The following is a 23104-nucleotide window of genomic DNA, read 5'->3' on the forward strand; positions in this document are numbered from 1 at the left end:
AGTGCTGCAGAGAGCATGAAACGCGTCAGGGCTGGACAATATACTTGTGAGGCAGCAAGCTGTTTTTTCGCTGTTTGCATCATCATTAAAAGCGGCAAAATTTCATTTTCCTGCTTGTGGCTCCCTCATTCCAGGCAAGCTTTTTGTGATGGATTTAGTGTGGCTTGTTGCCTGAGCCACGAGGTGAACCCAGCTGCAGTTTGCAGTCCGAGCTGAAGCGCCAAGCGACGAGTCAGCGTGAGGAGCAGGGAAAAGCCGGTGATGTAATTTATGGGGTGTTTGAACTGTGACACTGACCCCACAACCCACTGGGGATTTTATTTCATTTGCACCGAGAATGAAACAGCCAACTCACTGGAGGAAAACCCCTGCACTACAAGAACCATCAGGCCAAGGTCATGGCCACGCCCACTGAGGCGGTGGTTAGGAAATACAAACGAGTGCAGGAATGAAGGACTGGTTTCATTCACAGTTTGTCCTCAACCCTTTGAAGAAGTGCTGCAGAGAGCATGAAACGCGTCAGGGCTGGACAGTATACTTGTGAGGCAGCAAGCTGTTTTTTCGCTGTTTGCATCATCATTAAAAGGGGCAAAATTTCATTTTCCTGCTTGTGGCTCCCTCATTCCAGGCAAGCTTTTTGTGATGGATATATATATATATATATATATATATATATATATATATATATATATATATATATATATATATATATATATATATCCTACTGGCGGTCGCCAGTAGGTAGTTATAATTGGGACCTAGTTTCCATAGGAAATCCGCAACATTCTATTTGGAATAACTTTGGCACCGGTCGACGAATGTTCGCGAAATTCTCCAAGAAGATGGGGCGCTCCGCTCCAATCCTGAAAGTTTCGGGGTGATTCTCAAGCGGGGGCCGAGAAAAAAGGGGGGTCCCAAAATGTGTTTTCCCCATGCAATTTTCTATAGGGAGCTTTAGACACAGCTACAGCCCGAACTGCCGAACGGAATTACACCAAATTTTGCAAAAAGGTAGAGTTTGGTTCGCAGATTACGCTTTCTGTTAAATGGTGTAAATCCGTTCAGTTGTTCCTGAAAAAATCAAAAGTAAAATCATAGATATATCTATAGATGAAGTACCGTACGCCTGCCCTCCCAAGCACGAGCTTTATGCTAATTGGCTGTCAACACTCCAAACCAGGAAGTGTTGGCAGCCATCTTGTGCCTCGGTAGAACACGAGGCAAGGGATCCGCCTACTCTCCAGGAAGGGATGGAGGAGGAGGAGACGCCAGCGAGGCCTGCAAAGCCGCCATTATGTCTCCATCTGGACTCTCGATGCCCCTTCACCGGGAAACGGTGGATAGGAGGACGGCACACGGGGCCGCATCACCCGCGGAGAGTCCACTCCCCCGGACGGCCGAACACCAGCCCCTGGGGACAAACTGCGACACTTACCCACCGGGGAGCAACGCTCTCGCGACATCGGAGAAGGGCGGGGACGACAACCACAGCCGTATCTGAAGCAGTCTGCCGAAGCTGATCAAGGGGAGGAGTTCGACCTGGAGAGACGTGCCGATAGAAGTTTTATGCAGCGCTCCCGCCATGACTTTGGCTTCAACTGTTGACACGCCTCACAATCAGTGGTGCCGTGATCCTCCCCCAAATGCCACATACAAATAAGATGAGGGTCCCTCGCCGACATAAGACGCCCACACGACGTGCACGTTTTGAAGCCCGAAGGCATTCGCACCCTGTTCCACCAGACAGAAGACAATTGGTGAAGAAAAAGGGGGTCCCCAAACAGGCCCGCAGCAAGACCGGATCCGTGGTGCACGCTGAAAAGGAGCTTATGTGACCTCGCTGACGTCACATGCGCGGACGACGCCTGGGCGGAGTCGCATGATGTCGCCCCGGCGCACAGGGATACTGTGGCAAAAAAGTTTCTGGATCCAGTCTCATGCCTGGGGATAATTCTACATGAAGGAATATGCAGCTAGAAGCGTCTCTACCAGATACATTGTTACCGAAGGCATGTAACTGGTACGTCAGTTCCTCCTGGCATACGGGGTCGCCGCAACGTTGTCGTGCAGGATTCCACCCGTCTCCACAAGGCAGTCTTTTCCAAGGCAGCCCCTTCTGGCACATGGAGTTGCTGCAGCGGTGCCACACTGGCTTGGACCTTTACTACAAGACAATCTTTTCCACGGCTATCTTCATGGCAGTGCTCTCCTGGCATACAGGGGTCGCTGACAAGCAATGACTGATCGGTGCACCAGCTGTTTAATAATGCTCCATTCGACAGAGCACCCTACTGGACCTTGCTTTCTCCAACGCTCATAGGGCTCACTCGTCATGGCAAGCAGGCAGGCACCAGTGTTCCAGGTTCCAGGGCAGGTGGTCTTGGTTTCCCTGGGCAATGTCCCCTCACCTAGCAGGGAGACTAGCAGACATTGCCCCCAGTCCTGATCACAGGCAGAAGTCTTGCAGTGCTTCTCCTTTCAGAGTCCATTTAGCTACATGGCCCATGACACTTTTGGGGTCTCAAACTCCCCTTATTATAGTACATTTCCAGACACCAATTGTGATTTTAGGTCTGGGTCTTTGAAGATTTATGTTAGGGTATTGCTTGTTTTGAAGTACATACTCCTCTACTCTACTCTTCCTCTTGAAAAGCTGCCTATTACAGCATAAGAGACTCCAAAGTTGATAGTCCCACAACACAGGCCATGAAAGTGACTAGAGCTCTGATGGATACTTCTGCAACGCTTCGGTAACGCTTTTTCTGGTGGATACAGTATCTGCCTGTGGATTCCTCACCTTTTGAATACCCCCTGCGCCAGCATTCCGTGGGAAATTCTTTCCTAGCTTTCCCACGTCGACAAGGACGTCACAATAGGTAGGCTCCGTTCGCGACACCCAATGACGTCATCGGAGCCACGAAAGGACCTCGTCGGCGTGCTGACGTCAGTTCCCTTTTTTCTGCGCTGTCCCCGCTTAACAGTTTTTCTAGGGGCTCTCCTTTTTCTTTGAAGAAAGCTTTGTATCTCTTTTTAGTTTCTGATGGCTACTTCTAGGAAAATGGGATTCAAACCCTGCAGAGAATGTGGCGGGCATATGTTGATCACAGACCCGCATGAATATTGCCTCTGATGCTTATCTTCGGATCATGACGTCGAACAATGACGAGGCTGCAGGAAAATAAATCCCAAGGCTATTAAGGATCGTGAAGCTAAGCTGTTCATGGCCAAAGCCAAGAAGGAGTAGAAGGGTCGAAAGAGGGTGAAGTCTTCATCTTCCCATACTTCGAAGTCGGAAAAAAACATAAGAAGTCTAGAAGAAGACATGGCTCTCTGCACCGTTTTTCGAAGGTCAGGACTTCGAGGTCGAGGTTGCCGACTCCAGCTGAGCGGCCTCGAAGAAATCACTTAGTTTCTCCATCTCCTTCTCCTCGAGTGACGCCGGTTCCATCTCCGGTTCCGGAGTCGCCGGCTTAGAAAGGCTCTTCCCTGCATGAAGACTCACCGGCTCCAGCGATGTCTCCGGCGCCTAGGGAGTCTTCTCCAGGCCGGTTGGCCTCTCCTGTGCGGGTGCCGTCCTCGGCTCTGCAGCCTCCGGTTCAACCTCAGATGGTTCCTCTTCAGGAAGGTACGGATCCATATCCTCCTTTTCCTGCTCCTGGGTCAGATTCTTCTCATTTTCTTAATGACATGTTTGGCATGTTTGCCAGGGCCTCTGCTCCATCCGGTGCACCGTCGGGCCCCGTGGGTCCTTTGGCCTTTAACTTGGGTGTTCCTCAATTTTATCCTCAAGCACCCTTAATGCCATTCTTGAAGTCGACTCCGGCTTGGCATTTCCTGGGGCCGAGGTCCTCCACTTCGGCTCCTCGGACTCCCTTGGCTGCAAAGTCGGCACCGCCTCGAGTTCGATCAACATCGAGGTTGGACGCAGAGGCTCCTCCGTCGACGTTGTTGATGTCTTCACGCGTGTGGCGCCACCGACGCAGATTCCTGAACAACACTCTAGGAGAGAGGTTCAGAGGCTCCTTGAAGAGGAAGAATATGCACAGAATCAGGAGGAAGGAGCGATTGTTGATTCTATGGATGAGTTTGAAGGCCTTCATGAGGCTAGTGGCTTGGATACTTCTCCTGAGTATAATCTCCCATCTGCAAATGCTGGGGTTGTGCACGACATTGCTCCTTATCATGTGGTCATAAGAAAGGCAGCTGATTTGCTTGGTCTTCAGCTTCCCTCAGCTGAGGTGCAATCTAATATTCTTACAAAAGTTCTTAATACTTCTTCTTCAACTTGTGAACCGTTGCTTCACTTTACGGATGCTTTGACGGAGCCAATCTTGGAGGTGTGGCAGAAGCCTTTATCTGCTCCTGCGGTTTCTCTTTCCAGCTCTAGAAGGTACAGGCCTGCTCATGGGAATCATGCTTTTTTATCAGCACATCCTACGCCGGAAAGTTTTGTTGTCCAGACTTCTTGTTCAAAGCTATCTTCTGGTTCTTTCCCTACCATTCTTGGTGATAGGAATTCTAAAATAAATGGAGCTGGCGGCAAAGAAGGTGTTCTGTTCTGCAAGTATGGCTCTTAAATCCAGTAATGCAACCTGTCTTCTTGGGAGTTATATCCATTTTTTTGATGGACTCAGTCATGCAGCTAGCTCCGAAGGTGCCTGAGGAGGATCGGGCTAATTTCTTCGAAGTCCTTTCTGATTCACAGGCTGCGGCACGCCAGATGATTCAATCGGGCCTGGACACTGCTGACTCTGTAGCTCATGTGATGGGGTCTTCTGTGCCTGCAAGGAGACAGGCATGGCTTCAGTCGTCTGGTTTCTCATCTGATGTTCAGGCGACTTTGCTGGATTTGCTCTTTGATGGGTCAAAACTCTTTGGTTCAAAGGCTGATTCAGCTTTAGAGCGTTTTAAGAACAGCAGGGCTCTGCAAGGTCTCTGGGTCTCCAGGTGCAGTCCAGAGGATACGCATACAAGCGGTAACGTGGATTTGGGAGATCTGCTTCCTTTCGTAGCCATCAGCAATCTCAACAGAGGGCAACAGCAGAATCCCTTGTACAAGTCGTACAGAGGGAAGAATAAAAGAGGCCTCAGGAGAGCAGCTCTGCAAAAATCCTTCTCCTCTTCCTCTACCTCCCCTCCCGCCACCGTTGGTACATCAGGAAAGCAGTTCTAGATCCCCCATCTTGGAACATGTTGGTCCGGTTGGAGGTCAGGTGTCCCACTTTGGGAAAGGCTTACTCGCGTAACGCTGTGCTTTATATCCACCCTGCGCTGAAGCGAGCTCATTTGTGAAGTAGTGTGTTTTTTAAAATTAATCCTGTTTTGCCTATTTTTGTTGTAAAATCGTTTTTTAACCCCTGATTTTACCAGGTCCTCATAGCACACATTTGCACTATAATTGTGCCCCTCACCGCTGCTTTAGCGGATTTACCTGTAGCTCCTCACGTTTTGCCGCCATCTTGGGGGTAGCTGGGGACGTCTGGGGGCGCCATCTTGCTGAGCGCTCTAGTGGTCAGGCGTCCAGGCGAGATGAGTTCCCTATTTAAGACGACTCCTTTTGGCGAGTCGGTCTTGGGAAAGGCTTACTCGCGTAACGCTGTGCTTTATATCCACCCTGCGCTAAAGCTAGCTCATTTGTGAAGTAGAGTGTGTTTTTTAAAATTAATCCCGTTTTGCCTATTTTTGTTGTAAAATCGTTTTTTAACCCCTGATTTTACCAGGTCCTCATAGCGCACATTTGCACTATAAATGTGCCCCTTAACGCTGCTTTAGCGGATTTACCTGTAGCTCCTCGCGTTTTGCCGCCATCTTGGGGGTAGCTGGGGACGTCTGGGGGCGCCATCTTGCTGAGCGCTCTAGTGCTCAGGCGTCCAGGCGAGGTGAGTTCCCTATTTAACCCTGACATGGAGACGCGCAGCGGTGACGCGCAGCGGGCGAGCCAGACTCGTGCCGGAGTCGAGCCAGAGTTCTGCCCGTCTGCGCCCGTCAGCGTTAAGGAGGCGCTGTTTGATGTACCATGCCACGCTCCATGTAATGGAACCTCAGGTATGTCCAGAGATCTATTATGCTCCCTCAACAGGCTCCCTATGCACTGCCATGAGGTCATTAAACCGGACACATGGGATAGTCCCGTCTGCTGTGGTCAGTGCAAGGCAACGTTCGTTCCAGAACCTACTCCTGTAGTAGTCCCACAACCCACTATTTTACAAGGAGGCCTTATTAATGCTCGGTCGATATGTAAAAATGCCCAAAATATCAATGACCTGATTATGGAGGTAAAATTAGATTAGCTCCTAATTACTGAAACCTGGCTTAAAGCTTGGTGTAATCCAGACCTAGCTGTGGCCCTTCCGCAGAATTATTTGATACAGCGATTAGACAGGCCTCAGCAAAGGGGTAGGGGCTTGGCAATTATTTATCGTGACACATTGAAGTGTTCTACACATGAGTTAACAGACATTAAAGGGGCAGAGGCCATGGCCTTCTGCCTAGGTATTCACGACTCTTTCACCTTTTCTGGTGCTCTAATTTATCGCCCCCCTGGGTCACCTACTGAGTTTCTAGAGAGTCTAGGAGAGGTATTGAGTGACCTGGCGCTTAGGTTTGCCCACTTCACAGTTTTAGGAGACTTGAATCTCCATTTAGATTCCCCTAGAGAGCCCGGAGTAAGTTGCTTTATGGACATTATTAATGTCCTGGGCCTTACCCTTCTTACCTTGGAACCCACACATATAGCAGGGCATGTTTTAGATTGCATCTGTTCTAATTCAGATAGGCTAATAGTTAAATCTCCTTGCCCTCAAATATGGTCTGATCATAATCTAATTCCATTTGACCTCTCTTTGAAACATAACGCTCCTGTAAATAGTAGGAATAAAACAGACGCCGTAGGCAAACCAGTGTGGAGGAATTTACCTATAAGGTTAGATTTGGTAGAGAAGCTAAAAGAAAACAAGCCTATCCTAACAGGTCATACTTCCACGGACAATCAGCAATTCTGCGACTGGATAACTACAGTTGGGAACTCTTTAGTCCCAACATGCTGGAAAAATGTAGGCGGCTCAAAAAGTAAAAAGAGCGCCCCATGGTTTTCGCTAGCCCTAAAAATGGAGTTAGGTAAAGTAAGAGCATTGGAGCGGAGGTGGCGTAGAAACTACGAGGCTGCTGCCCGTGACGCTTATAAATCTGCTAGAAGACGATATCATGTAGCAATTAAGCTAGCTAAAAAAGCCCACTATCTGCAAGCGATATCTACCCCTGGAAATGGCCAAAAGGAAATTTTTAAGATAGTAAACCATTTCAATAATCCTTCAGCCCTCTCGCAGGAAATTCCCCAGTCCCAATCTCTCTGTAATGCCATTGCTAATTATTTTGAAAACAAGATCTTGGACATTGTGAATGTTTTTCCTCCTGTGTCTACCACCTCTAGGAATTTGGAACAGATGGAGTTGGGTAGGACATTAACTAGCTCCCCCTGCTTGAACTCATTTGCCCCTATTTCTTTAGAGGATACTAACAAAGCCATTTTAGCAAGCAAATCTGGATCTCCTTTTGACCCATGCCCACCTTCAGTTTTGCAGGCCTTAGTGGAGGTGGTTAATCCCACTATTAACAGAATCATCAATTCATCTTTGGCCACGGGAGAAATTCCCAGTGAATGGAAGCTTGCAGCGGTCAAGCATCTCCAGAAAAAGTCTCTGCCTGACCCGACCACCCTTTCTAACCTGCGTCCTATTTCTCTGCTCCCCTTGGTGTTTAAACGTACGGAAAAGTTCGTCAATAACCAGCTTACGAATTTTCTGGAGGAGAATGACATCCTGCACCCTAACCCATCAGGATTCCGTTCGAACATTCCACCGAATCGGCCTTGCTGTTTACGGCAGAGACCCTACGAATGGCTGTGGAAAAGGGAAAGAAGGCCGTCTTGATTTTACTCGATCTATCGGCGGCCTTCGATACGGTCTCACACACCATTTTAGTGGACCGTTTGGTTAACGCAGGAATAGGAGGGGTGGCACTGGCGTGGTTCAGAAATTTTCTTAACAGGCGCCAAGTCACGGTACTGGGCCAGTTTCAATCTGAAGCTAAAATCATCAGCTCAGGGGTCCCCCAGGGCTCTAGTCTGAGCCCTGTACTTTTTAATTTGTATATGGTGCCCTGATTGAGCTAATCGTTTCCTATCAGATTAAGCACAATTTCATATGCTGACGACACACAGCTTATTCTGGTCCTGGATAGAGAACTGCCTGGGGCCGAGGAAAACCTGAAAAACTGCCTAAACGCTACTTTTGAGTGGATGAATAACAATCACCTCAAATGTAATTCCGGTAAGACGGACATTCTGCCGTTCGGCTCTCAAAATCTGTTTTCCCCGAAAGACTGGTGGCCTGATGATGCTGAAGCCCCTCCAAATACCATCTCTTCTGCCCGAAATTTGGGCATTAAATTCGATGACCAGCTGTCTTTTAAACAACAAGCGGTGGCCGTCACTTGCTTTCATATTATTAGATCCTTGAGGAAGTTTTTCGATCTTCCTTTGTCAGCAAGGAAAACGGTAGCAGTTGCCTTGATAACATCTAGACTGGACTACTGCAACGGCCTGTATGCGGGAGCAAACTAGTCCGTTCTCCACAGGCTGCAGATGGTCCAGCATGCAACTGCCCGTTTGGTGTTACGCTGGCCTCGTAGGTAATCTGCTTCGGCCGCGCTTAAGGCGCTTCATTGGTTACCGATCTGCAAACGGATCCTGTTTAAGATTCTTCTGATTACCTTCAGAGCTCTCCAACAGCAAGGGCCTAGATACTTGTCTAATAGTTTCAAACGTTATCAGCCCATGCGTTGCCTGAGGTCTGCAAATCAGAACTTGTTGGTAACACCTAGATTTAAGCTGGCGACCAAAGGTGGTAAATCTCTTTTTTTTTCTTGGGCGCCAAGGCCTGGAATAGACTCCCGCCGCAGCTCCGATTGATGGCCAACGAGAGCCACTCTAGAAAGGCACTAAAAACTTGGATGTTTTCCCTCACTGACGCTGCTTGTAGAGCACTGGTGTAAAGTATACTGTGACTAAGTTCGCCTCCATTCCTCCCAACCTATTCCATCTGGGTTGGCGTTAAGCGCCAAGATACTCCTTGGAGTGGTAGTAGCACTATAAAAGTGTACCTTACATTACATTACTTTCTACAAGAGTTTAGACTGATCACGTCCGATCGTTGGGTCTTGGATCTTGTAGAGAATGGGTACGCCCTTCCCTTTTTGGAGTTTCCTCCTCCTTACCCTCCTCGCCAGGGTTGGTGCTAAGAGGACCTCTTACTGTATTTACAGAAGGAGGTCTTGCTTTGCTTCAGAAAGGTGCGAAAGAGGTGGTCCTGGAGCAGGAAAGGGGTCAGGGTTACCACCCCGGTATTTCCTGATCCCCAAAAAGGACGGTCGCTTAAGACCAATCTTGGACCTCAGGATTTTGAACCTTTACCTCAGACAGGAGAAGTTAAAAATGTTGACCTTGGCTCAGGTTCTTCTTGAGTTGCAACAGGAAGACTGGATGGTTTCCATCGGTCTACAGGATGCGTATTTTCATCTTCCCATCCTGAAGTCGCATCGGAAGTATCTCAGCTTCACAGTAGGGTCACAACCTTATCAGTTTGTGGTCCTTCCGTTCAGGCTTACTTCCGCACCTTGAGTCTTTACAAAGGTGATGGCGGTGGTAACGGCTCATCTCAGAAGGTCAGGGGTTCCTGTTTTCCCCTACCTGGATGACTGGCTGTTGAAAGCGGAGTCTCCAGGGTTGATTTTGCACCACTTGCAGGTAACAGCTCATCTGTTGTTTAAATTGGGTTTCTCGATAAATGTACCCAAATCTCACCTGGTGCCTTCTCAGCGCAGCCTGTTCATAGGGGCAATATTGGACACTTCCGTGTGTCAAGCTTACCCTCCTCCGCAGAGGTTTCTCGACATTAAGGAAATGATTCCTTTATTTCACGATGGAGCGGTTGTTCCAGTCCTGAAGGTTCTTCGCCTGCTCGGTCTGTTCGCTTCATGCATTCTGTTGGTCAACCATGCACGCTGGCACATGAGGGCACTCCAGTGGTGCCTCCACAGGCAGTGGTATCAGCACAACGGAGATCTCGGGGAGAAGATCAGACTCTCCAGAGAAGCTGCAGCGGAGCTGACTTGGTGGAGTGTGCAGGGTAACCTGTCTCAAAGAAAGCCCTTTCAACCTCCTCCGCCGGTGGCCTCAGTGATCACGGATGCCTCCTCTCTAGGGTGGGGTGCTCATCTGGGGCATCTGGAGGTCAAAGGTCTTTGGTCTCCAGAGGAAAGGTTGCTTCATATCAACCTGTTGGAATTGCGGGTAATACGTTTGACACTAAAGGCTTTCCTTCCTTCCCTTCGCGGTCAGTCGGTTCAGATCCTGACAGAGAATACTACTGCATTGTGGTACATCAACAAACAGGGAGGTGTATGGTCGTATCGTCTCTGCCGAGAGGCTCTGCGACTCTGGTCCTGGGCTGAGGGCCATCGGATTTGTGTTTTTGCAAATCATCTGGGCGGTGTGCTAAATGTTTGTGCGGACAGTCTCAGTCTGCGTTACTCGGCCGATCACGAGTGTCAGTTTCATCCGGGGGTGGTCCATCGCATCTTTCAGATGTGGGGGTCTCCTCGGTTGGAACTTTTTGCCACTCAGGAGAACGTGCACTGCCCTTTGTTCTGCAGTCTACAGTATCGGATAGACTGGAGCTCACAACTCCTTTACGCGTTTCCTCCCATACCCTTGATTCCTCTGGTTCTGAGGAAGATTCGCCAAGACCGAGCCCAAGTAATATTGATCGCACCGGATTGGCCAAGAAGGGTGTGGTACACAGATCTACTTCACCTCTCATCGTACCCGCCACTCCGTCTCCCTCTCAGGGCAGACCTCCTCTTGTAGTTTCTACACCCCCACCTCCAGAGCTTGCACCTTCGTGCCTGGAGATTGAATCGGGCAACATGATTTTTTTTTTCTCTCCCTCCGGATATAGTGAATGTTATTTTATCGTCCAGGTGACACTCCACTAAGTCTGTTTACTCTTCCAGATGGTCCAAGTGGTGCGGAGAGAGAGACATTGACCCCCTGAAGGCTCTTTTGTCTAATATTCTGCAGTTTTCACTTTCTTTGGCACAGCAAGGTTGTGCTGCAGCTACTGTTAAGGGCTATTTCTCCGCTTTGTCGGCCTTTCTATGTTTGCCGGACCAGCCGTCTTTATTTAAGTCCCCCATTGTCATGAGGTTTATTAAGGGCCTTACAAATAAGTTCCCTCCCCCACCTTTTATTATGCCTTAGTGGGATTTGAATCTCGTTCTTACCTTTTTAATGGGTTCTCCGTTTGAGCCTCTTCATACTTGCCCGTTGAGGCTTCTTTCTATTAAAACGGTTTTCTTACTAGCCATTACCTCGCGAAGGAGGGTAAGTGAGCTTGAGCCTCTAAGTTCGAAACCTTCTTTCCTGACCATTCATGCGGATACATTGGTTCTAAGGACCAGGGCTGCTTTCCTTCCCAAAGTGGTTACACCTTTTCATACAGTCCATTACTTTACCCATCTTCTATCCCCCCTTACCCTTCCAAGGAGGAACAGAGATTGCATCGTTTGGACCCTAAGAGAGCTGTCCGCTTTTATTTGGATCTGACAAAAGATCTGAGGCTGGACGATCAGCTGTGCGTGGCTATGTTGGGAAGATGAAAGGCAAGGCTATGCACAAGAGGACTCTTTCCAAGTGGATTATCTTGTGCATCAAGATTTGCTACGCCCTGGCCAAGAAGGACCTTCCTGAAGGTATCAGAGCTCATTCCACCAGAGCAAAGTCTACTTCTTCTGCTTTCGCTAGAGGTGTTCCTGTTCTTAATATCTGTGAAGCAGCAACTTGGGCCTCCCTCCACCTTTGCAAAGCATTACTACTTGGATTTTTGAGTTTAGGAGGGATGGCCATTTTGCTTGTTCTGTTTTGCAGGATTTTTTGGTCTAGTCAGGTGGACACCCTTCTCTGGGAGAGGTACGGCTTTGGGAGTCTATTCAAAAGGTGAGGAATCCACAGGCAGAAGTATCCATCAGAAGAACTTTCTGTATTGTACCACTTGCATGCACACATACACCCAGCACACACATTCACCATACCATGGCATTCTTCACAACACTATATCCTTCATGTACTTTGCTCCTCGTAAGTATAAATACACCCGGGGCATGCACGCACAGCACTGCCTATCCCTCTATCTTACCCTCCCAAGCACACACATATCCAGCACCGAGGGGAACAGCCCAGTCTGAACTGCCATGCCAGGTTCTCCCTGAACCGTAAAACAAGCAACATAGGACCTGTGCGACCCTGAGTAATTACCAGTGGCTGAGATGAATTCAAGCATCCCATCCATCATTTTTTGTATACTTTATTAACTACTGGCGAAAGCAGTAGGTTTTCACAACTTGTGATTAGCATTGAGGATCCAACCAGCAGGGCAATTGGGCACTCAGGGCAGAGGTGCATGTGTATTACCATCAAGAGGACTTTTCCATCCCAACACATCCCCTCGTCTAAATCGAAGCTGCTTGCTCCTGAGCAGGATAAAAGTAATATGGACCTGGAGAGATCTGCCAGCGCTCCCCCTAGATGAGGCAGCCTATGACTTATTTGGAAGAGCTCTTTAATTTAAAAGAATGCTCTGATGCAATTTTAATTTAAAAGAATGCTCTGGTGCAACTTTAATTTAAAAGAATGCTCTGGTGCAACCTCTTGTTTTTCTGTCAATAGAACATTTTAAACCTCTACCAAACTTAATTTTTATGAAAGATAATGACAATGGTGCTCCAGTATAAATTGTTCTACCACTATGGAAGAAAGCTATTTCTCACACACAAAAATGTGTGTATCCTGTCCCTGCCTCATAATAGCCAGGCCCACTTCTTAGTGATCTAATGTTATTGTTGTGCACTAAACGCATTCAGTTTGAATAGAAGACTGCCAGACGGATATCTATTCACACACAGCTTTTTACCTTAATTAATGGCATAAATGGTATGTATCGTATATTCCAGTATCAGAACAGCCACGCTAATACTCTACTTGAGATATTTCTCTAAATAATGCCTCATTGCTGCCATAGGCGTTTGGTATGCTGGTTTCTGTGTTGGTTATTTATAAAGCGTTCTGCTACCCCTGAGATGAGATCTGAAAAGTTATGAATAAATACAGAAAAGAATATACTCCTCAGATTAGGTTTATTCATATGCACCCTAACCATCAGCTAACAGCCAGCAACTGACTCTACAAGAATCTCCAAACATAGAATGTTCTAAGTTCCATAGAATGCACAGGTAATGGAAAAGGAGAGAATACTACAAATCCTCTTTCTTATAACAAAAGCTGAACTAAAACTAAAAAGAATAAAGAACAAAACATAGGAGAATTATACATTTAAAATGAACGCAGAAAACAATGCTTTAAATATTCATGCATAAAACGTAAAGAAATCTTTAACTTGCATAGTCATAGTCCTTAAGATAAGATGGAACTTTCTTAATATGAGAGCTAAACCTTTGCTGAGATACATTTGCATCATCACAACAAACAGAATCCTTTACATTTGATTTATCAACAATCGTGTAATCCTTAACAATAGCAACACGATTTAAATTCCATATCTTACCATTTTCCAATTTAACTGAGTTTTTAAAACATTTGATAACATGCATTGGAGCAGAGTATTTTGACCAAGCCAAAGCTCCTACAGGTGCTCTGACCCTAACTACATCACCAACTACAATCTTCCCTTCCTTTTACTCTTTTCCTTTCATCATAACATATTTTATTCCTTAACTGAACTTTCTCCTCTCTAACCCTCCAATCACCAATCCCATTGTTTATTATTCCTTTACCCCAACACATCCAAGCTGTACTCAAACTCGTATTGGGAATTCTCCCTTTTAATAATTAAAATGGAGTTTTTTTAGTTGTCATTTGTGGTGAAAATCTATGTGCTAGAATGCACTTTTGCAATTCCTCCTTCCAATCCATTAAATTTACCCCAGAAAGTTGTATATTTTCCTTAATCACCCTGTTGAACGTTTCCACAGTTCCATTGGTTTCTGGGTGATAAACAGAAGATCTTTTATGTTGAATCCCACAAGATATTAAAAATTCTGACATCATGTTCGAGCAAAATTGTGGACCATTGTCTGATAAAAGAGTTTTCGGAAAACCTTCCCTTCTAAAAATGTATTTAAGAAAAGAGATGACACATGAAGAAGTAATCTCAGAAACAGAAGAAATCTCCACCCACCTAGAATATAGATCAATCACAACTATCAGATAGGGTGTTCGATGCTCACCAGCAAGAGGACCTACAATATCTATAGCAATGTCTTCCCAAGGACCTGTTGGAAGATTGCGACAAACCATTGGAGTTGTACGTGATATTAAAATTTTGTAACTTACCCTACATTGCAAACACTCTCTCTCTATTACTTGATCCATCCCTGGCCACCAAAATGAACACCAAATTCTTTCCTTAGTTTTAACAATTCCTAGATGGCCCTGATGAGCCTCTTCAATCAATCGTTTCCTCAAAGAACTTGGAGGAATTAACTTAGAACCCCTCAAAAGAATTCCATTCTCCACTAATAATTCATTTTCAACTAAATGCCATACCTTATCAAAAGAGCTGTCCCAATTAGTATTACCTAAAACCTTAGCAATTATTTTACTAATTTCTGAATCCTTACCAATTATTTTACTAATTTCTGAATCCTTACCAATCTCCTCCAACCACTCATCTTCAAGTATAGCACCTGAGGTAATCTCACATACATTTACTTCATTTTCACATATTTCTTCTTCATGATCAACTCCCTGAACTTCATCAACCAAACGTGATAGACAATCAGCAAACACATTATCTACTCCTGGAATGTAGTCTATACTGAAATTAAACTCCTGAAGACCAATAACCCATTTTCGAATCCTTGACGAAACACTATCTAAACCTTTCATCATAAAAATTTCTCTTAATGGCTTATGATCTGTACAGACTATGAACCTCATACCCCATAGAAAATTCTTAAACTTTCTAAGAGCCCTATATATAGCCAGGGCCTCTTTCTCTATAACCGAATAGTTCAGTTCTGCGCCCCTCAAACTCCTTGAGGCACAAGCAATAAGTTTCTCTTGACCATTCCTCCTTTGTTTCAAAACAGCACCCACACCCTTAGAACTAGCATCCGTTACTACAAAAGTCTCCTCAAAGGGTACAAATGCTTGCAAATCTGGAGCATCAACCAAATCCTTTTTTATATCACTAAACTCCCTTTGACATTCATCTGTCCACTTAAATTCTTTATTCTTACCTAGAAGATTTCTCAAATTGCTTGATTTACCTGCTAGATTGTTTATAAATTTCCCATAGTATTCAACCATTCCAAGAAATGAAACCACTTCTTCCTTGCTTTTTGGTGATGTCAGCTTCTCAATGGTATCAACCAACTCTTTTTTAGGTGTGATTCCATCTGCTGAAATATGATGTCCTAAATAATTCACCTCATTGACCGAGAACCTACTTGTTTCATATTTTAACGTTAATCCAGCATTTTCTAATCTTTTCAGCACCATTCTTAGAGTCCTGTCATGTTCTTGCTGATTTACACCATATATTAATAGATCATCCTGATAACATTTTACAGATTTTATCCCTTTTAAAATTGAATGCATGACCCGTTGAAAACCTGACGCAGCCGACACAAGACCAAACTGCATTCTCTTATATTTGAATGCACCCATCGGCGTTATAAATGCCGTTAGATCTTGCGATTCCTGCGTCAACTCTATTTGATGGTATGCCTGTGTTAGATCTAAAGTTGTAAACACTTTTGAATCACCTAAAGATGTTAATAGTTCATCTATATTAGGCAAAGGAAATTTATCCACTACAACTTCCCTGTTGAGAGATCTTAAATCACAGCACAGTCTTATCTCACCATTGGGTTTGTTAGCGACAACAATTGGCGCCAACCATTCAGTTGCTTCTACAGAAGAATTGATGTCCTGTTTTTGCAATTTCTTTAGTTCTTGCTCCACCTTCTCTTGTATAGCTATTGGGATTCTTCTAACCTTTGCAATAACAGGTACAGCATCCTTTTTCAATTTTATACAATGTTTATAACCGTTTAAACATCCTAATCCTGAACGAAAAAGCTCAGGAAATTCTTCCATAAATGTGTTCGCTTTTGATTCCAATTCTTGAATTTGCTCTTGGGGATCAGAGTTTGGATTCAAAATTTGATGAGGCCACCCAATCAAACAATCACCAACCTTTGAAACATAGATCTTACCCACAATTATTCTCTTCCCTATTTCAATGGATGCATTAAAATAACCCATCATAGTAATGGGTGCACCTCCATATCCACCTGGACACACATCCATTTTACTAAGCTTATTTTTTCTTTTAAAATATTCCTCATAAATTTATTTTGAAATAATTGTAATGCGTGCACAAGAGTCTAATTTCATCTCTATTTCTGTATCATCAATCTTGATCATACCAGTAGGATGATCTTTCTCATTTTTAACTTTAATCTGACATATAACCTCCTTTATCTCTTTGTTGACCACTTTCCTTTCCTTTGTTTTACAGAATTTTACAAAATGTCCCTTTTTACCACAGCCATGACAAACAAAATTCATTGCCGGACAAACATTTGGGTTAGCCTTATGACCTGACTTTCCACATCTAAAACATGTAATACTAGCCATATTAGTTTCCTCTTTACACATATTTTTCACAACAGACTTCACCTCCTTTATTTGAGAAACATCGTCCTTCACCTCTTCCACCTTTTCTTCAATCTTTCCTTTGTCATTCTTTAACTCATTAACACATTTCAACATATGTTCTACCCTCTTTGCTATACTAATTACTTCTTCCAAAGGTGGTTCATCCTTGAGCCACAATTCTTCCCTGATCTTATCCTTTCTACACTTCAAAACAAATTGATATCTTATATGTTCTTCATTCGCAGCACCATACTTACAGGTAGAAGACAATTTCCTTAGAGCAGTTATATATTCCTCCACTGACTCATCTTTTCCTTGTTCACGTTTCCCAAAATGATATCTTTCCATTATAGTACTTACACGTGGTAAATAATGTTTATCCAATTGCAACAAACACACTTCATATTCATCCAAACCCCTTTGCTCTTGTTGTGACAAATCCGGTAAGTTTTCAATCACTTCCTGTCCCTCACCCCCAAGACAATGTAACAACAACAAATGTTTTCTTTCCGCATTTAAATTAGTTCCACAAACCTTTGCAAAGTGTGCAAATATCTTTTTCCACTTATTCCTTTTGACTTTTGGCTCACCTGGATCACTCAAAAAAAACAGAGGTGTGGTCACATTCTGCATTTTCTAGACTTGAAATATATGATCTTATTATACACTATATTTTCTTCAAAAGATATTACAAATATTTTTGATATTTATTCTATATAATACTTTTCATTGCTGTACATAAAGCATTTTTAAAATTAAAAAGAAAATGTTGCCTTCCTCAACTTAAATTATTATATTTCATACAACTATGAGCAAACAATTTTAACAATACCGATTAAATTATAATAATATACCAATATTATTATTAAAGTCACTCCTTACATATCCTTCAAACTTTTCCGGTTTACAGATGCACTTCTTTCCACCTAAAATGTATTTTATTTAATAAAAAAAAAAAACTTGCACGTACACTATCTTCCGAAGACGTTCCTTCCTCACTCGGCAATTTCAAACTGAATTTTACATGTTCCTACAAATAAAGATGATTTTATCCGAACACGATCTCACATAGTTTTCCGTTTCTCTTCAGAGCGCAATGACGTTTCCACATGCAGCATCCTTAGCCACTCCTGCTAATGACGTATCCTCACGCAGCGTCTTTAGTCACTCCTGCTCACGCGTTGTTCCTCGATTGCCGTTCACCGAATCCCACAGACTGATTCCACCACGTCATCACTTGCCACCAACTCTCGAACAGGAAAGAGCTCCTCACACGAACAAAACGGTAACGGTCAACTCCTCATCTCTTCAATGTTTGACACGTATCCTCCGTCTTTCTTACATTAATTTAATTTTTTTACTTTAGTAATTTTCCTGTTCAGGCTTATCAATTTTAAATCCTCAAATTCCTTCCCATCCTCCACTTTGTTAAATTACCGCCGCTGGGGAACCTCTAAGCTTCCCTTAAAAACTACTGCCGCTGGAGAAGTTCAGACATTAATTCGCACACACTTCTGTTTTTTAGACCGTAATCCCAAAAATTGTTTTTCTTCCTCGAATATTCCAGTCATTCAAATTTGAAAACACTTAGCTTGATGTTAAGGTGCTCTTCACTTTCCTGCATCCCGTCCTCGTCGCCAATGAAAAGTTATGAATAAATACAGAAAAGAATATACTCCTCAGATTAGGTTTATTCATATGCACCCTAACCATCAGCCAGCAACTGACTCTACAAGAATCTCCAAACATAGAATGTTCTGAGTTCCATAGAATGCACAGGTAATGGAAAAGGAGAGAATACTACAAGATCCATGCTATAGAAATATGTGGCGGTGACAAGAGGCAGATGTGGGAGTAAATGCTTATTTATGCTCACTAAAAACTCAAAGGAGTCAAAAAGTAGTTCCAACAAAGTACAACCGCAGCCAGTGAATCCTGGTGAACTATCACAAAGTTGGTGATACTTGCTTGGCCTTTTGAGGAAATTCTCTGTAACCTTTATTGGCGTGAGCCTGAACCCCTGACTGTTGTCTAAATCAAATATTTGCATATTTTATAGACGCGCACTTTCCAGTACCCGTTTTACTTCCCCTACCAAAAGCCCAGGGCAGCTGGCAGGTTCCATGTCCGGGAAGAAATACGATTATTTTGACAATATTGCATGCCCATGCTTGTTAAACGTGAACCTTCCATGTATTACAGTTTAACAGTTTAGAGATGTTTTATACAATCTACATTAAACTAACGAGTAATGGCTGTGTTTTGTCTTTTCCATGTAGCCACAAGGTCGGCAAGCAGATGACGCATCGATCGAAGCAGCCTAATATATGTTTTGTAATAATTGCCTACAATCTACCTAGTAATTTTGAACCAACCACAAAGATATAAGTTGTAGAGGCTATCTTTTGGAAATGATGAATTGTCAACGTAAAACTATTTTCTAATGAGTAAATAAACATGTATCTGAACTAGTATATTTATTAAAATTCTTGTGAGATCGATCGTTGGTTAATAATGACTGTACCATGTCGATTCTTGGTGTTTGAGTGAAGAGGGCATCCCACTGAAAGAAGTTACATGTTTAAAGATGCAAGAAGCACTGTCGTTAAACCTAGTTACAAAATGTGACAGCCTGATCTCCTTGCCCGTGTTTCATTCTTGATTTTGACTGTGCTTTAGCGTACTGCCGTTTCAACGTGGCTCTTTCTGTATGCTGCTGCGCACCAGGGAGCCATCTGTGGATACGACTGGTCATAATGACTCACATTTGAAGCACAGCCTATTCCCAGCATCCAAAGTGGCTACTTAGTTTGACAGGGAAGAACAGAGCAAAAAAAGAACAACCCACCTCCAGAAAATGCTCAACTAAAAGTTATACCTTAAATGAATCAACACAATACTTTTTGTTGTTGCAAATATATAATGTTCTTCTCTTTATTTAGACATATATATCAATAGCGTATAATATTTATAAACAAGTTATTGGGAAGTGGCCTGTCCCTGTTTTTATTTCCCTGCACTTGCGAGATTAAGAAAACACCTTATAAATAATCTGGAGCAACATATGGGGCGGTGTTATATTTTTTGGTGCTTCCCATTAACATGCTTTGGCGCAATGTCAGGATATTTCGACCCTCCCCGTCCGAAATGTTCCATTTGGATATCATTTTAGATCAGCCCATGCCCCTATTTCATTTTAGGCATGGAGACTGGGGGTGGAGCAGGGTCAAGTCAATGATGGTTTTTTTTTGTCGCTGTAAGGGAATTTACATCTCCCCACCCCCCTCCTTCATATGGCGACTGAGACATTTTGCACTAGTAGGTGCCACTCGCAGTCTCCATGCCAGTGGCACCGTAGGTGACTGCTTAGTTTTGTCTGGTCCTGGAACCAGCCTGAAGGGTGGATGTGCTCCTGAATCTCCCCGTCGCGCAGATATCACAAAAAAAGTACTAGACTCAATATGGATGTGCCTGCGGGCTTCTGTGAATGATTGTGTCCACTGTTTACTTTCCCAGCGTTAAAAGAAACCAGAAAGAAATTGAAGCAGAAGAAAATCGCATTGAGAGTAAAAGCCTTTAGGAAGAGATGGAAAAGGACTCTACGCTGGATAATGTGTTTTCTCAGAGTCATTAGCACTTTAGCAATGAGTGTTTTTTCTCTCACTCCCAAAAACATAGTAGAATACGCTTGGAAGGTGCAGCATTATTACAAAACAAGAATTGTCAAAGCCAATAGGTCTGGCATTGGCCTTCAGCCTGCTGGCAATTCTTGTTTTGTCAGTTTCTGCAAAACTTTGTTTAGAAATATAGGGCCGATTACGATTGCGGAAAGCTCATCACTGCCAGCCATGCGGTGGCGGTTCTTCCGCAATCGTACCACGATTTTCCCCCGCCACATTTCAATAGTGGAGGGAATCTCGGGCAGACCGTGATGGATGCAAAGACTGTCCGCCAAAAGCAATCTAACAGATTGCCTGGCGGACGGATCCGATAGCCCTAAATGGTGGCGGTGCCTAGCAGACACCATCCACCAAATTAGGATGGCGGCGATGCCGCCATGGAAAGGCTGGTGGGGATTTCTGACGTGGGTCCGTTGCGGACCCTCCTTGTGTTGGGGGGAGGTGAGGGTGCACTTGGGGGGTACCCATGGTACCCCCCCTACATTTCACAGCACTAGGTGGCAGGCACTCTGTGGTGCCTGCCACGTAGTGCTGTGAAATGCACAACATGGCATTTTAACATCACCACGGCGGGTGTTGCTGTCAGCAGCATTCTTTGCGATGTTAAAATGCAGGATCAGTCCGCCATAGTGGCGGTCGCATCCTGATCGGGTGTGCGGGACCACCGCATGCATGGCGGATGTTCCTGGTTTACACCAGTATGGCGGATGGACTCCAGTCTATCCGCCATCCTAATAAGCCGCTATGTTTTGAAATATGCCAGGCCCTCCTTAGTCTAAAAAAAAGAATGTGATAAAAACAAAAACGTTGTTTTGGCCTAAAAAAAAAAAAGACAAGAAAGAAAAAAGTCACAAAAGAAAGGGTAAGAAAGAAAAATGGAGTGAGAAAGAAAGAAGGCAAGCAAGAAATAAAGAAGTCAAGAGAAAAGAAAGGGAAAGAAAAGGGAAGCAAGAAGGAAAAAAGAGGGAAAGAAGGTAAAAATCGAAGGAAAGAATGCAAAAGTGAAAGAAGGCAAGATAAAACAAAGAGAAAGAAAGAAGGCAAGAATGAGAGAAAAGGAAAAAGAAGGAATGAGAAAGAAAAAAGAAAGAAATTAAAAAGAGAACTTGATACTTGACAGTTTAAAATAGACAGTTTTGTATGATGGTAAATATCAGTCAGAAAAGCAACACACTCCAAAAGTAATTTACAATAGCATTGGGAGGAGATGGGATCTGATAAAGATCAAATGGGCATCAGAAACCAGCTGCTATCACATCAGACTTTAACCACAAACGCAACACTAAAGTAATTATAAAGTTAAAACGACAAAAACACTGCCACTGACGGGTACTAGCTTGTGTGAATGTGTTCCTTGTGAGAGAGCACAATGCAGTCATTCAAAGTGAAGTTAACCAGTGGATTAAGTAGGCTGACCTACTATCCGAAGCTCTATGCTGTAGTGGGTGGAAGCAAAATGTGAATGACAGAACAAGAGACCAATGGAAGAAGGGAAAGTCCCTATAAAGCAAGTATATTTTACATATTTTAGTAAAATCAAACATTCTTGGCTAACACCAGACCTAAAAACAGGAAAAAAAGTTAGCTCAAAAACTTCCATTGTGGCACTATTTCAATGTAATCCCTAAACCTAGCAATAAAACAATGTTTGGACATTTAGAGACTTTTTGTCAAATATTGAATGACTGCTTTTCAAAGTGCCAGTGGCAAATTGTCAGGTGTACAGTGAATCAAATGATTTGGTTGCCCACTGTTTCATTAAGGACTAGACACATTTATACTATTTTGAACGAGCCGTTGGATGTCAACTACTTTTCGATGATGCTGTCGAAGTATGAAAATACCGCTGCCTATAATGCTTGTTTGTGGTATATTAATGACTACACTTGTGAGTATCTTGTTCAAGAAACCGGAAACCAGCTCTTCACTGAAGGATTGTACTCCTGCATTGGTTTTCCATTACCTGTTTATCATTCCAAGAATGATTTAATTTCCATTGTGAAATCTAGCATGCTCATTATGTCCAGCCATCCCAAATCATGTTTTGGATGAACTGCAGCTTTAAAAGTACCAATTATTTCAAATGTGAACTTTTATTAAACTTCAGAAATTAAATTTAAATGTGATGTTTTATTTTGCTCAACCTCTCAACTTTATTTTAACGGTTGTCTGATGAAATTTTGGCAACAAAAATATTGGCAAAAACATGTTGAGGACACAAATATGGACTTTATATACTTTTCTGAAGTCAAAGATATTTACAGCAATCATATGGAAGACAACAATATCATCAAAAAATAGGTACGTTAATATCTAATGTTGATTATTACACACCATATTAGGTTTAAAACAATAACTTTCAAAATGTTACATTTAAGCGAAATATACGTGTATATTAAAATATTTTGAAATATATAACTTACAAATTAAAAATATGTACTTTCCATTGTTTGCAAAAAATAAACAATATTTAACATATATTTAAACATATAAATACTAAAAAAAATTATAAAAAACATTTAACCCATTCGGCGCTGCGCACATTTTTGCCCTGTGCGGGCGATTTAAATAGTGGGCGGGATTCGGACGGCCCCCGGCTGTCCTCCGCACATCCCCACTGTGACAC

At 43.6% G+C, this 23104-nt stretch overlaps 1 protein-coding gene across 2 annotated transcripts in view; it reads left to right on the forward strand.

The window, feature by feature from the left end:
- Window positions 1-19297, forward strand: part of TRAPPC11 (trafficking protein particle complex subunit 11) — a 607699-nt gene extending 588402 nt beyond the window's left edge. For both annotated transcript variants that reach the window (XM_078678000.1, XM_078678001.1), the window contains exon 30: window positions 19078-19297. In XM_078678000.1, the coding sequence (XP_078534126.1) occupies window positions 19078-19122 (45 nt within the window). In that variant the 3' untranslated portion in view covers window positions 19123-19297. The remainder of the gene's footprint in view (window positions 1-19077) is intronic.
- The last annotated feature ends 3807 nt before the right edge of the window (window positions 19298-23104 follow it).

This window comes from Lissotriton helveticus, chromosome 2_2 (genome assembly GCF_964261635.1).
Source record: "Lissotriton helveticus chromosome 2_2, aLisHel1.1, whole genome shotgun sequence".
Classification (NCBI taxonomy): Eukaryota; Metazoa; Chordata; class Amphibia; order Caudata; family Salamandridae; genus Lissotriton; species Lissotriton helveticus.